This window comes from Monomorium pharaonis, unplaced genomic scaffold, assembly GCF_013373865.1.
Source record: "Monomorium pharaonis isolate MP-MQ-018 unplaced genomic scaffold, ASM1337386v2 scaffold_76, whole genome shotgun sequence".
NCBI classification, from domain to species: domain Eukaryota; kingdom Metazoa; phylum Arthropoda; class Insecta; order Hymenoptera; family Formicidae; genus Monomorium; species Monomorium pharaonis.
The window spans coordinates 1-15729 of record NW_023416055.1 but is presented as its reverse complement, the minus strand read 5'-3'; the positions used below and the strand labels follow the sequence as shown (position 1 = coordinate 15729).

Genomic DNA, 15729 nt, shown 5'->3' with positions numbered 1-15729 from the left:
TTTTTTTTTTTTTGAAAAATCGCTGTTGCTATAGTTATGAATATTAAGAGCTGAAATTTTGACAGCGTCTTACTAAATAGTTAAAGTAACCTTTCCCAAAAGTTCAAAGCGATTCATGAAGATTGACTACTGTAAACGTGTTAACAAAAGCAGTATTACTCGAGAGCGGCGGCCGGCGGCGCGCGCGTGGCCAAGCGCCCGCGTACAAAATGGATCTGGCGCGTTCAAATTATTTCAATCGTCTATATCTCGGGAACTAAGCGTTCTAGAAAGATGGTTTTTTTTTTAACTGGACTATCTCGACGAGACAAGACTAATGAGCTAAACCATTTTCTTATATCTCCTCAAATAAACGTTCTAATTAATTTTCTCCTTTTTTGCATTATTTATTTGACGCGTTAAATATGTATAAATAATTTATTTACCTATGCGGCGTGTGCATATGCTCTAAGTTAATAAAAAAGAAATGAATGTTTTAGTTATATAACTATTAATTGCACTAAGTTCTTTTTTTAATTTAAATGTTTGTTAATTGCACTAAATTATGCCAAAAAATATAAAACGTACACATTTCTTGCAATAAAAGTAATAAGAAAATTAAATTATATTAACTTAGAGCATATGCACATGCCGCATAGGTAAATAAATTATTTATACATATTTAACGCGTCAAATAAATAATGCAAAAAAGGAGAAAATTAATTAGAACGTTTATTTGAGGAGATATAAGAAAATGGTTTAGCTCATTAGTCTTGTCTCGTCGAGATAGTCCAGTTTAAAAAAAAAATCATCTTTCTAGGACGCTTAGTTCCCGAGATATAGACGATTGAAGTAATTTGAACGCGCCAGATCCATTTTGTACGCGGGCGCTTGGCCACGCGCGCGCCGCCGGCCGCCGCTCTCGAGTGATACTGCTTTTGTTAACACGTTTACAGTAGTCAATCTTCATGAATCGCTTTGAACTTTTGGGAAAGGTTACTTTAACTATTTAGTAAGACGCTGTCAAAATTTCAGCTCTTAATATTCATAACTATAGCAACAGCGATTTTTCAAAAAAAAAAAAAAAAATTATCTCGGCTTCTAAGCAAGCTAGAACAATGTTTTTTTTTTAATTTAAGAAAAATCGGTACCTTTCAAATGCATTTTATCCCATGTTGATAGCGTTAATATTTTAAAAGTTATATAATTGTTAATAAGGCTTATTTTTTACACGTTTATTTGAGGCACTTAATTGCATTGCACACATTTCGCAATACCGATATATAATAGTGCAACTTTTTAAGAAGAGAAAAAACTTTGGTTCAGGTTTGTGCATGGTCTCAAAAATGTAGAAATTAAATTTTAGTGGGGCGCGTTTTGGATAAACAATTGAGATTACTCGAAAAATTGTTAATATTTTTTTATGAAATTTAGTACACTTTTTTATCGTCATAAAAGCTATATTTTTCTACAATTTCAAATGTTTGAGTTAATTTTTAAGAAAGTTATAAACAATTAAAGAAATGGCCATTTTTCATGGTTTTTTCAACTTTACAACCAAACTAATTGACCGATCTTAATGAATCAAATTTATTATTGTAGATCTACTTAATACCTACAACTTTTATTTGAAACTTTTTTCGATTCCGTTTTTAGTTTACGAGGCGCAAGCAAAAAACTACTTTTTCCTCACTTCAACCCGTAATTTTGCAATAACTTTGCCCTTTTCGAGCCGATTCCCGAACGCGCCGCCTCCTATGCCCCCACTACCGCGCGCGGCCTTGACGGCCGAGCCGCCGATCTCGCCCGTACGCTTTGTCTCAGGAGCAGCTCTGTGTAAGAAATAGTGCCCTGCACCACAAAATTCATTAAAATTACTTTAAGTAAATAATTTTTGTTTTTATAAACAAAAAAGTACTAACTTTTTTATTATTAATTTATTTTATGTAGTATAACAATATGTAAAAACATAATATGTAAATTAGAATTTTGACAATAGTTTAATTTTTACATCACCCGTGAGGTATTATTATTGATGCTTTTTTTTAAGTGGTTTTCTCAGTAGGCCTAATCCACTAAAAGATGAAATATAATATATAGCTTGGCATTCTTCTAATTTTCCTGTGGTTTTTATATATCTTACAATATATAAAATTTTGTTTTCCTGCCAAGCTGTATATTATATTTCATCTTTTAGTGAATTAGGCCTACTGGGGAAACCACTTAAAAAAAAACGCATCAATAATAGTATCTCACGGGTGATGTGGAAAACTATTGTCAAAATTCTAATTTACATATTATGTTTTTACATATTGTTATACTACATAAAATAAATTAGTAATAAAAAAGTTAGTACTTTTTTGTTTATAAAAACAAAAATTATTTACTTAAAGTAATTTTAATGAATTTTGTGGTGCAGGGCACTATTTCTTATACAGAGCTGCTCCTGAGACAAAGCGTACGGGCGAGATCGGCGGCTCGGCCGTCAAGGCCGCGCGCGGTAGTGGGGGCATAGGAGGCGGCGCGTTCGGGAATCGGCTCGAAAAGGGCAACTAGGCTCAAGCACTGATTTAGTGTAAATAAATTCGGTGCACGTTATTTATGACTCCTTTTGAAATGCGATCCCGGTTTAGGAAATATTCGGTTGACGAACGACGAACGACGAACGACGTGTCCACTCAAAAGATAAGTAATTGGCTAGGCAGGAAATACGAAACAATTGAATCAAACTGTAAATAACCGGGCCGAGAATAAAGGATCGGTCGGGTTGTAAATTTACGAAGTAACCGGTCGTCTCGTTGAGGCAACACAAAGATTTATGTTATATATTTCAAAAACGATAAATTTACATGACGGTTTCGTTACCCGAAGTTTTCGAAATACAGATCCGTGCACCTCTTTTTCGTATGTTTAGGCGAAAGTAACCTTTTTGTTCTCTACCTGTCGTTTTTCCTTCGTTATTATTTGCCGGAATGCGACTTGAGTGAAACGTATTTTTTCAAAAGGATTAAGTGTGCGTCCGAACATGTTTTATGAGTTTTTTCGGCCGGGGAAGATTCTCGATTCTTACCTTTGTTCGGAACTTTCTCTTTTACTTGACCGTACGAAAATTCACGCACGTTAGCGCGCAAAGAGGATCACGCGCGAGATTCGTCGTGATTTTTCCTGCGGTACTCGATACGGCGATTAGTTTTGACGCGAATTTGATTGTGTGTGTGTGTTTTTGGCAGCGTCGAATCGAGTTGGCGAACTGATGCAGTTTTATACGTTGTGCATGCAGGTGAGATGGATGTGAATTGAATGCAATCGCGCAATTGCGTAATCGAGTGAAATTATGGAACAGTTAATGATCCACATGCAGAAAATAAGAATAATTATATTGTAGGATACTCGAGTTTTTAGGCGCTCGATGATCCTCGATGTCAGCGTGGAGTTGAGAGCGATGGCCTCCGGAGACGACGTAGTGGCGGGTGATCCTTGGCGTAGCGTGTGTCTTGCAGATGTGCGGGCGCACGTACGAACACGTTTCATTACCTGTTTCCCGAGGTAGAAAATATGTGCGTCAACGCGAAGGTAATATAATTAAATGAAATCGGCAATTTACAAATTTTACAACGTAAAGCTCTGATCGAGCGAGTAGCTACGAAGCTACCTCGAGATTCTGATCGCGATATTAACTTCGCAGCGGTATTAACTTGAGAATATACTTGATATAATCTTTGATCGTAAATTCACACCTCACGGGAAGAAACATACATCACGTGTCAGGCTTATGAAACTACAATTAGGAACAACTTTGTGTTTGGACGAAACATCTAACTTAACTGTTGTTGAGATTTAGACTAGTGACTGTGAACGTTGAAATCACGCACTATATGCGTGCGAGCGGCGCGCTATTTTCCGGCAGGGTGGGAGAATTTCGCAAGCAGGGAGTTTGCCTGTCCCTGAGGTAGTATGTATCGAACGTTTTTGAAGAAACAACGTTAATATATCTGAGCCGCTACCGAGCAATTAAATGATAAGTTAAAGTTATGTGACGCGAAAGACCCAAGATTGATAAGTTATTAACCGTGGTAGTATAATAAAGAAATTTTGTGTAATTTGACCAGTCGCCATTCGTGCGGCAGGCCAATTCGCTGCGCTCTAAATAGATGTACAACTTGACAAACCAGCACAAATATACGCAAAGAATTAAAGTCTACAACTGTATTACAGCCTTACTGAAAATAGAAAACGCAGAGGGAAACCAACTTCATACGCTTAAAATATGCAATTAATTTAAAACTTATAAATGCTTGAAACAGCCTTTAGCTTACACATTAGTGAGTATTATAAACATAATAGGAATATAAAAAGAGAGTTTTGTTCCCGGAGCTCCGGGGGAGGGGGGGGGGGGGCGAGTGTGCGGGATGGGTCTTGTTAGCGCGGGATATGACGTCACGCCGGCGGGGGTAGGTGCATGGTGACGATTTCATCGGAGAAGGGTGGGCGAGCGACGTTTAGACACTTATGAGGTGTTATAAACAAGGGTAGCATGCGCTCGTGAGAAAATATCGGTGGCGCATAATAATTTGGACGATTCTTATTGTTTATGTCGTTTACGTCTTCTTTTTCTCTCGCCTTCTTATTCGGTACTATCTGGATTAAAAGTAAATCTGATAACATTGCAACGCATAATTGAACATATTGCGATATGTTTTACTATTCCATATCGCTTTCTTTCGCTTTATCCCTCACTTGCTTGCGATATTTTTTATTTAGAAAAAAAAGTATATGAAATAAAAGAATACGAAATATGGAATTTACTAAACTCTTTTTATTGTCGGATTTTCATGATTTAGCGTCGACACATCGGCTCTTGAAATTTTTTTAAGTAAACGCTTTATTTTTTAGTCTAGCGCCGGTATTTCGGCCGCTCTTACATATAAAGAATGTGCTTAGTGTAAAAATGAATGCACCATTGTTATCGTCAGACCTGGCTCGAAACTGCCTTCACATGTTACTGACCCACTCAACAATAATTACTATTGGATCAACGGTTGACCACATATCGTTTCAAAGGATTTTTAATCGCTATAAAAAAAGGTTTTTGCGTTTTTTTACGTTTAGATAAATCCTACGCTTCCCAGCTCATGGCCTGTCGATTTTTTTTAGTAGTTTGCTAAGACGTACACTTGTATCCAGCAGAAGGCGTGAGTGGTGAAATATTAAATATTATTTTATTTTTTTCCGTGAATTTATGCGGGCGAGGTATCGGTGCGTCTCGATCATACCGCGCCAGCGAAAATATAGATATTCCCTCATCGACGCCGAGAAATATAATACTAAGAGAGCCTAATATTATTGCGCGGGCCTGTAGGCCAACAGGTAATTTAGTAATAGCGATTGCTAGTTAATATATAAATACCTGTAACAAATTTTTAAAAATAATTATAGTTTTCTTTAGCCCCGGTTCCCACAGTCAGATATTCGCATTTGCGGATTTATAAATATTGAAGATACGATGTGAACGCGGTTGCTCCGCAAAGTCGATCGATATCACAACGATGACTTGCTTGATGATCGCAGTCCATTGGCAAGTACGGGACCGCGGGCGTTCTTGATCTGAGGCGGCTTTTTGACATGCCACCCTTATTCGGAGATGATTATGAAGATTGTTGGCCTTAACGAAAAATGTTTATATCAATTTATAAATATTTATAATCAATTTATATCATATTTATAAAAATATAAAAAATGTAGTAAAAGAAATATATACATATTTGCAAAAATTATTCTTAATTATTCTATGCCTTTACTCACACTCAACGTAACAACGCCCGTACCATCCATCGCTCTCATCCCTCCCGTAGGCTCTCACTCGCATTCGTCGTTCCTACTCATCGCACTCTCTCACTCGCACACATTGTTCTTACCCATCGCATGCTCTCGCTCCCACACATCGCGTACATATTCTCATGCGCTTTCGCTCCTACTCGTACGCCGCCATCTTTACACGTTCTCAGTCTCACTCATGCATAACACAGATAAACGTGTAAACTTAAAATTACACAGAAAAAACATGTTACATTAACACACTTGGATTTGCAATATAGTGCGACTACCAGACGGAACGCGATGGTGCCCCATGTATTAGCAAAGGATTGTCACATAATGTTTTTACAGATTTGCGGCTAGGTTATACATATATGATTACGGGTTCACTCGTTTTAATTGAGTGAGAAATTTTACTTTAAAAAGTTTATAGTATACGTAAAATTATATATAATTTTATATATAACGTTGTATGTTATATAATTTTATACACACGTATTATATGTTCGACTCGTCCCCTCCACTGGGACCGGCTGTCTTACAGTTTTCAAACTTCTACTACATAGGGTGCGTTCAAGAAGACGCTGTTAGCGCTACCAGCATCAGTCTATCTTTATTACTTATTAAAGGTAGAACAAGGATAGCCGTCGCTACAGAGGGGCTGAAGAATTAAATGTAAGGGCCAATCGCGAAAGAATTAGTGAGTGCTCAGTGTACGATTGGTTCTTGTTCTTGGTTCTTCGTCCCCTCCACAACTGTGTCTCTGTGACGGAAGCCTTCGAATCGCTACCTCGGATACGACTCCTTCTCTCGTTTTCTTACCACCTCTTCCTCCCCTCCGCCACTATACGCTTCTTCCCTCTCTCAACCGCTCATTTCTCTTCTAATATAATCGTTGCACGCCGCTAGATGATCCGCAGATCCTTCAGGTCGCTACCTAGCTCTGGATGTTCTTCGTTTGGACGTTGAGTGCGAAGCGAACTTTGTATATTAAGTGATTCCGTGAGTGAATTCTGAACTGAGAACTGTTGCAAGTTCATCGAATTCGTCCCTGCTCAAGGAAACATCAGCCGAGGACTGCACAGCCTCCACCTCAAAGCAGAATCAGGACGAAATTCAAAGAACCGATACTGACCTAGGTAAATTTGCCTCCATCAATCGTTTTCAATGTCTAACAAGTAACTTAGATTTACACGGAGAGAATATTCTACTACTTTTTAGAGAAGAGAACTTTATTAATTTTTTAGTATGCTAAATAAATTTAGTGTGGTAAAAAAACCTAGGAAACATTTATACATACATTCAACCGATTTCTAGAAATAACCATACCAAAAATCAGTAATGTCTTTTTCTTCTGTCGCGTTGCCATTTCGCTTATTCCTCTTTTGTTTCTTTTCTAAATCTAAATAGTATTACTCAAAAATCATAAATTAATAAAACCATGATTTTAATAAAACTATATTTAAAACATTTATTTAACTATATAGAAACATTTTTAAACATATACATACTTCTTATATCCATGTTTTTTGAATAAAATAACGATTATTTACATTAATTGGCATGGTAACAGATTAAGTTTTAAAGTTTGCGGTATTGTTGGTTTATATCTCAATTGTCAATTGAAATTTTTGATATAAATTTAATCTAAAATTAGAAAAAGATGTATTATTTAATATTTTTGTCAAATATATTTTCTAAAACACGACAAAATTGGAATATTAGTTACTAAAAGTTGGTAGTTCAGATTCTCCAGTGAAACTGGACAGACAAAAGACTTTTTTTCCTCTGGTTTTATACCTAAGACCCGACGCTTCTCCAATATTCTTTTGTTTCTTTGTGCAAGCAGTGAAATTGCTTGCCCCGGAGAAGGTTGTCGAATTTTTCGTTAATATTTTTCGGCTAACCGCCTTAAGCGTCTCTTACCCTTTCCAGTACGTCCACTACCTGATCATACAGGTAGTACTTTTCGTCGGTTAACGCATGTTTCTCCGAGTCGGAGTTACCGCCTGAGCTTAGTAAAAAGAAAATTTATTGCACCTATTCATTACTTATTTTATTTCCTTTATTTTTTTTTCTTCTTCTTGGGGATTAAATAATATTGTATAAAAAAATATTTCTGTGTAATCTTACAAAATACTCGCTCAATTTTATATAAATTAATTATTTTGGTCAAATTTACAAATATAGAAAATTAATTATTGAGAAACGTTTCAAATATTATAAAATGCAATTGGATCATAAGATGAAATAAAACATGTGTTTTAATTTTCTTATTCGTATTTAAGCCTTATATGATAAAAGTATGAGGAAAATAAAGCTAGATTATACACAAAGAAAATTTTATTATAAAAGTTACCATGGTAAATAATAAAAACGGACCAAGCAAGTAATTATGAAAATTTTTACTATTTTTTTCATTAATTCATCATAGTATTTACAATATATATGGTAATTTAGCTACATCGTACTATTAAATTTTTTCTGTGAAACGGTACAAACAATACGTCATAAATCTTCGGATATAATATATATATATTTTGCTTTCATAAATAAATTTTTTTCTAACAAATAAATATCGAAGAAAACGTTATAAGATATTTGGTTCTCAATACTTTGACTTTTTTCTCTCAGTGTGCAACAAATACGATTGATACGACGGATATTTCTGACACTATCAAATATCGCTGCGCTGTACTTTTTCGTTTACGTAAATACGCGTGTAAGCGCAATACATTATCTTATAGCACGCAATAATCGGCTAAGTGCAAAATGAAAATTGACGATTTTTCATTGTGCTTCTGTTTCAGACTATTGATTGACGTTTCCGGGCGTAGCCATCCTTTTTCGAGGGCGACTCGCAGCAGCTAGAGCCTTTGCCAGCATCCGCACGTTTTTAATTTAATAAATAATTGCGCCAATATGAAACTCGACGCTTATCACACGCATTACAGTACGAGTCACAGCAAAAGCGTGAGTACAAAATCAGATTACCCGATACTAGCACGTACGGAGGGAGCGTTGCGCGGGTACACAAAGATGCATTTCAATGAGAATTCACAATTAATCTCGTTAGAATTATAACTCCAATTTTATTGACTATTGACTTTCGCATTTTACGTAACTCTCGTTCCAAAGAGAGATTTGCACAAATAACTTCCGCCGCTTTTACGCTATTTTTGTATTCTTATTCATCTGCAAACGTATTTTTCTTTCCCTCGCAATTTCTATCTTTGAATTCTCGTTACGTATAACGATTGTTACATATGAAATTACATATCTCATCATTTGCGTCAAATTAATCAATTTTTCTTTCGCTTTGTTGATACGCGTTAATACGTGATAACGACGACGTTCGTCAGAAAATCGTCGATTCTTTCGCGCGAAAACTGCTTAATCTTTGTTACGCCAGCTGATGACCTCACGATTGTCGGGGCGGTAATTTTTTTTTTTCTTTACCGCCGAAGGCAGCAGGAAACTCTGCTTAACCATGCGACCTTAAGACCCCCATCGCCGATTACGCGAGCGGTAAAACTGCATGGAACACTTTCTACAATTAATTATAGTGTTCGGAGCGCGATCCGTCTGTTGCCTGACGCCGCCGGTTCTTAATTTCGTCGCTACGGATTAATTATGAAGCACGTTCGTTAAATACAATTCGACGAGTATCATTTATTTCTGGCGTTGCGCTTCTCCGCCCGTATGTATGGACGTTACGTCGGATAATGTGAGTCGCGCATTCTTTCGGGCCACTTGTAGTTCTCTTGTAATCCCGCAAAAGGAACGTCCGGGCTTTTATGGATTACATACTCCGGCTGGCTAGTTTATTACTTACTTTGTGCCTTCCCGAATCGCACCTTGCACGCGGACAGGATTATCTTTCGTGCGAAATAAATGGGCTTCAATAATTTAATCAAATCTGGTACTTTAACAATGACTAAAATTAATCATCAATTTGTCTTATAATTTATTAATATGTATGCTTTTTTGTAACGAAAATTTTACGAGTCCAAATAATTATTATCATTTTTGTTTTTTCTTTCTGCTTAATCATGTTTATTTATTTGTAACTATTTATTGTAAAACGTTGCATTATAATGCGACTTAATAGAAATATTATGTTTATATTATATATTATAATTAGTACATTATTAGTAGTTATATTTAAAAATTTGCTTTATATTAAATCTATGTGCTATCGTTTGTTACACAGAGTGGCGGTGGTGACGAATTGTGTCCTAGAGCGATGGCTTCCGTGTCGTGCGGACAACTTTTGGTGCTGAGGAAGCTGGCACTGATGAAACTGACGGCGTGCATGGAACGACATTGTCCAACTCATCGCACTGGCTGGAACTGGCAACTTCCGAAGTTTAGGAGGAAAATTAAGTCGCCCGATTACAACGACAAGGCAGTTTTCGGAGTGCCGCTTTTATTATCTCTGCAGAGAACTGGTCAAGCATTACCAAGCTGCATTCAGATCGCCCTAAGATGGCTGAGAGCTAACGCTATAGATCAAGTGGGCATTTTTAGAAAGAGCGGCGTCAAATCTAGGACACAAAATTTGAAAGTCATGATGGAGACCGAGGGGGATAATGTTAATTTTGACGGGCAGCAGGCATTCGACGTCGCCGATCTTCTGAAACAATATTTCAGGGAGCTGCCGGAGGCTTTGTTAACAAACAAGCTCTCAGAGATATTTATCGCCATTTTCCAACGTAAGTTTTTACAATTTCTGCTAGCTTTTTTTCTAATTTCTAAGCAACGCGGAAAATAAAGTGTATGATTTTACGATAAATCGGTTTTTCTCACAGATGTCCCGGTGGAGTTACGACCTGATGCCGTGCAGTGCGTCTTATTGCTGCTTCCGGACGAGAATCGTGAAGCATTGGAGATCCTGCTTGACTTTCTCAATCACGTTGCCAGCAACTCGCCCTCCAATCAGATGACAGCCTCGAATCTGGCTGTGTGTCTGGCTCCGAACCTGTTTCATTTTAAACACAGCACGGATGTGACGAACAGCGTGTCGCCACGTAGGCGAAAGACCATGGGCATTCCCGATCAGCGGGAACTGTCGGAAAACAAAGCAGCTCACGACTGTCTTTTGTTTCTGATCAAGATGCATCGTGAATTATTTATGGTGAGTGCCGAAGCGTTGTCATTCGTCGATCCCAAACACAAACGAGGAAAGAGAACACAGCTCACTGCCTCTTCCGATTCTTTCAGGTCTCGTCGGACATGCTGTCGCTGTGTCACTTCCGCATTAAGTATGTGGAAGAAATTTCGGTCGCGATAGACGAACTCGGCCCGGAAATGAAACAGGATTGGAAGGGTTACCTATACGCCTGCACCATAGAGTTGCTGAAGGAAGTGGGAGAAAAGTGAGTGCATGTCATCCTTATAGTATAATTTATTTGCGAAAGAAATGATAAAATAAGATAAATGTGATAAAAACTATAGAGTCAAGGATACATTTTTTTTAATAGACAAATATAAATAAAGGGAAGGAAAGAATATGTATGTCAAACCTATAAACTATAAACAATTAAATAAATTAACAGAGAACTTACTTGTGTTTAAATGGAAACTTCGCAATTCGTTCTAGCAGAAGTTGCGATTGGGTCACGGTAGACAGTCCTGCCGATAACAGCGTGGAAATGGCGTATAAAAAGGTCGGCGACGGGCACCCGCTTCGTCTCTGGCGAGTGTCGACTGAAGTCGAAGCTCCGCCAAACGAAGTGTTGCATCGTGTTCTAAGAGAAAGGTACACCTGGGACCCGCAACTGTTAACGTACAGACTGGTGACCAAGTTGGACACCAATGCGGAGGTCGTTCAATACTCCACCGGGAACATGAGTCCTTTGCCCGCTCGAGATTATTGTGTAGTAAGGTGAGTTAATAAAATTTGTATCGTTTGTGTGTATTGTAATCAAATCCTTTTTATTTATTTATTATGCATAAACATATTTATATTATTTATAAACATTGTTGTATTATTTTTATAAATACCAAATGTTTTATTTTACGTAAATTTTAATTGTTAGAGATATTCACAGTCTACAACTAATACAATTAATTTTTGTAGATCTTGGCTTAATCTTGCCAAAGGTGCTTGCGTCATTGATGAAACATCCGTGCATCATCCTGACGCTCCTGTCATGCTCGGGGGAACTCGCGGCATCGTTTTGGCCTCGCGTTATCACATCGAACCATGTGACAGCGGCAAATCCCGCATTATGCATTTAACCAGAGTCGATATGAGGTAAGTAATGTCAATCGTTTCTCTTGAATAATGTATTTTATTTACTTTGATTTGATTAACATTTTCTTGAAAATATTTTCTAAAAGCTTATTTAAAGCGAATTATTTATTTTTATTTACTTAAAATTAAATAATATTTATTTTATTATATTTATTTAAAATAAAAATTAAGATAAAATAGACTTGGGAGTAGACTAAAATTTACAAGATAAAAATTATTTTCAGGGGTCGCACACCTGAGTGGTACAGCAGAAGCTACGGGCATATCGCTGCTCTCCATCTGAGCAAAATTTGCAATTCCTTCAAACGTACCACTGATGGGTAAAAGAAAGTAAGGTTTGAGAATCGAGTACCGTGCAACAGCCATCGTTGCACGGATCTGCCTTTCCTTCCTCCTCTTCGTCTCACACTACAAGTAGTACTCGTCGAGCAGCATTATGACCAAAGGATCCTAAAGGACGTACTACAAGTCCACCCTACCATCGACGACGAATAATCGGTCAGTGCAATCAGCAATCAAAACCCACCGATGTCGTCGGTAACTTTATTCAGTAACTGTTTTTAAATTCAACAACCTATTTTATTGTATAATAGTACAATAGTACAATTCTTCTCCGTATGACGTTTGTATACGGTCCAAGAATCTTGCCGTCCGTTTGTCATAAGAGTTTTGAAGATGCGTGATACAAAGAATAAGAATGAACAAGTTGCTCAGCAATTTTAATAATGAAGATGGCTTAGACGCGTCTATCAGTAAATTAACTATTTTGGGATACAAAGGACGACTCGTTATTTTTGCAGTTTTGATGCTGTTTTAATGTTATTTTGAAAATTTATAGATTCTATTGAATCTCGACTTTGCATTTGAACGCGATTCTTGCAATCGCATCTTACTGCAGTTTTTTCTTTCTTTTTTTTTAATATGATGGCATTTTAATGCTAAAAATTGAAAAATGGTCAATAAACACTTTCAGTTGTGAGATAGAAAATGAACGTCATTCGGTGTCTTCGATAACTATATCTATGTGTTTGTGAGAATAACGACTCTCCATGGATTTATTTTGTATTGCTGCAATTTCATATCTTTGATAAAAATAAGAGTAAAAAAAGAATGTAGGAGCACGATCAAATAAGAAGTGATATTAACGATATTTTCTAATAAGAAATGACACTGACGATATTTTTCCGTATCTTAATCACCGATACAACTTTCTGCATATAGTCATTTTGGTTTTTACAAATTATGTAGATTACAAAATATACACATATACACACAGCTGAAATTGTTTAAAAGTTTATTTTTAAAGGCTAAAAATTCATTATTAAACTTTATATCAATCATTTTTCTATAACGGAGACAAGATCTCAAAATAAACAAATAAATCTGTGGGACCAAGTTTTGTCGTGATAAAGCCGCCACAGAATATTCTACAGATACTTAAACTTAATAGAATACAGTCGTGTATTATAGAAGCTGTTGTTGTAAACGAAATTGTATCTAAGTTGACGTCGTTTGTACGTAACTGTTTGTGATGACGATATATATTAATCGATTAACGTTTCCATCAGTCGCCTAAAAATGGGACAAAGCTTAAGATAGGGTGCTGTCTTAAAGTACAAATTTCACGTGAATTTCGTATATTTTTTTTGGACCAAATGCCAATTTTTCTAGTCACATAGCTTTATCACGTTAAAGTAATCGAGGAATTTTCTTCCTCTCCTATAAATGTTGTCATACGTAGACGAGCAAATATGTAAATGTCGCATACGCATGTACATCACGCGTGTCTATTTATAATCGTGTTTGTTACATGTAAAAAAGAAAACTACGCCATTTCAGTGTCGAAGTTACACGATACACTGTTGCGCCGTTTAAGTTGTTGTAAAAAAAAATACATAATGAGAATGCAGTCAACGTAAAAATAACTTGTTATAACTTTAGCTGTTTGAAAAAATTGTGCCGATTATTTCTGTTTTCTTACAGCATTAAATGTGATTTTATTTCGTTTTTTTTATTTATTTATGATCGAAATAAAATAGTAGAAATTTTCTTATTTTTTGTGAAACTAAAAAATTCCGCCTGCAGCGTTATGTAAATAAAGCAATGCAGCTCTAGTAGTTATTATAGGTTTATCGTCGAATCATGATTGCGATTGTTTAAACAATGTGATTTTGAGTAAAGCGTAAATTTCTAAATCTTGTTAATTGTTCCATCGTGCGAGTGCCGAACGACTTCATTCAACGTAAGCAATTGTCATCGTACTCGTGTCTATGTCAAGAGTTAAAATGAAAAAATGTCTGTCGCGAGGGACCATCTCATGGACGTAACAAATATAATTGAAACGTGCAAAAGATAAGAAATGTAAGGAGAAAACAGTAGACTGAAATGGTCAACATACGCATCATTCATTGCCAACGTGAGATGTGTTGTGCCAAACGAGCAAAACTTTATGTCGAAGTGAAACGAATTGAAAGTAATTATTTGCTACGTCCATGGTTCATCTTTGTTTGTACCCCAAACAGAAAGATGACCTGCGTAAGATGCATCTCATCGAAATGAAACTCTAGTGTATTTTAACTTAATACTAGTCACTTAATACTAGTCACTTATATTATAAAGAATTATAGATTGTTGCAAATAGATTGTCATTATACAACGTAGCGCCGAGAATATGTAAAATATTATTAATTACTATTATATATATTATATATCGACGTTGAGCAATTATACAAATATATCATATTTTTGTGTAAAAAAAAACGCCAGTAGAAACGCGACGACCGAAATGGAGAAATGCATTGTCAGCGTTTGTTCATATTTGTAACGATATATGAACGTCTTTAATTCTTGTAAACCGTTCCATTAGAATGTAAATACGTATATTAAATAATAATAAGCAACACACAAAGTTATATATTTATTAAGCAACTTCCTATTCTAATGATCCGCCTTCATTACTCCTCTTTATTACAGGTTGTGTGATTATTCTCATTTTCTTAGTGTTTCTCAGCGGTTTATCAATCACTCGAATCACTTTTATTTAAATTTCTCTTACATTGATAACCAGTTGCATTCGCATTGTTTAATCAATAATTCGTGTTACCATGGACGATTCGGTCTGACGTTCAGGCTTCAGGCCTGCTTTTATTAGATGAATATACGTTGGATGTTTAGTTCATCGTGGTTCCTTGTGACAATTTGTACTTGCACGAGAAGCATTTATTTCGACGTTCAAATTAAATAAATAACCATATTCATTGTCTCAATAAAAAATATCAAGTTGACAAATATATTAAATTGCAAGGGTAAATGTTCTAATTACATTATCTTAATCGATATCATCTTTTCTTAAGATGTCAGAGTTGTCCTGTTCTACCGATAATTTTCTGGCTAATTAATTTTTTATTTGCATTTACAGAATTAAAAATCCTTCTCCAGGATTAAAGTATAGACAATAACAAAGACGGATCGTAACAATTTTGTAGGAAAAACGACAACAAATTTTAATATTGTCTGCTTCTAGCGTCGACTTGTAACAAAATGTGCCTGATGTAAAAATTTTAGACCTTGAACGCATAAATCAATTAAGTTTTAAAGTTAAAATTTAAAAAAATTAAAGATAAAAAATTAAATTAATTATAATACACATAGGATTATGAGTTCACGCATAAAATATA

General features: G+C 35.9%; 1 protein-coding gene across 3 annotated transcripts; it reads left to right on the top strand.

The window, feature by feature from the left end:
• Nucleotides 1-4419: 4419 nt before the first annotated feature.
• Nucleotides 4420-14954, top strand: LOC118648825 (stAR-related lipid transfer protein 13-like). 3 transcript variants are annotated; one of them, XM_036295254.1, is made up of 8 exons: nt 4420-6932; nt 8604-8766; nt 10007-10508; nt 10605-10930; nt 11017-11171; nt 11396-11680; nt 11876-12052; nt 12277-14954. In XM_036295254.1, exons 2-8 carry the CDS (start codon nt 8716-8718, stop codon nt 12374-12376), a joined length of 1596 nt encoding a protein of 531 aa, XP_036151147.1. In that variant the 5' UTR covers nt 4420-6932; nt 8604-8715; the 3' UTR covers nt 12377-14954. The 3 variants fall into 3 exon arrangements, with proteins under 3 accessions (XP_036151147.1, XP_036151148.1, XP_036151146.1); XM_036295255.1 differs by having other exon boundaries at nt 4420-8766; nt 11399-11680; XM_036295253.1 differs by having other exon boundaries at nt 4420-8766.
• Nucleotides 14955-15729: the final 775 nt, after the last annotated feature.

Coding starts and splice junctions, on each gene's coding strand:
- LOC118648825 (XM_036295254.1), top strand. CDS start 8,716: ATGAAACTCGACGCTTATCACACGCATTACAGTACGAGTCACAGCAAA. Junction 10,509..10,604: donor ATTTATCGCCATTTTCCAAC/GTAAGTTTTTAC, acceptor TTTTTCTCACAG/ATGTCCCGGTGGAGTTACGA. Junction 11,172..11,395: donor CTGAAGGAAGTGGGAGAAAA/GTGAGTGCATGT, acceptor AATTCGTTCTAG/CAGAAGTTGCGATTGGGTCA.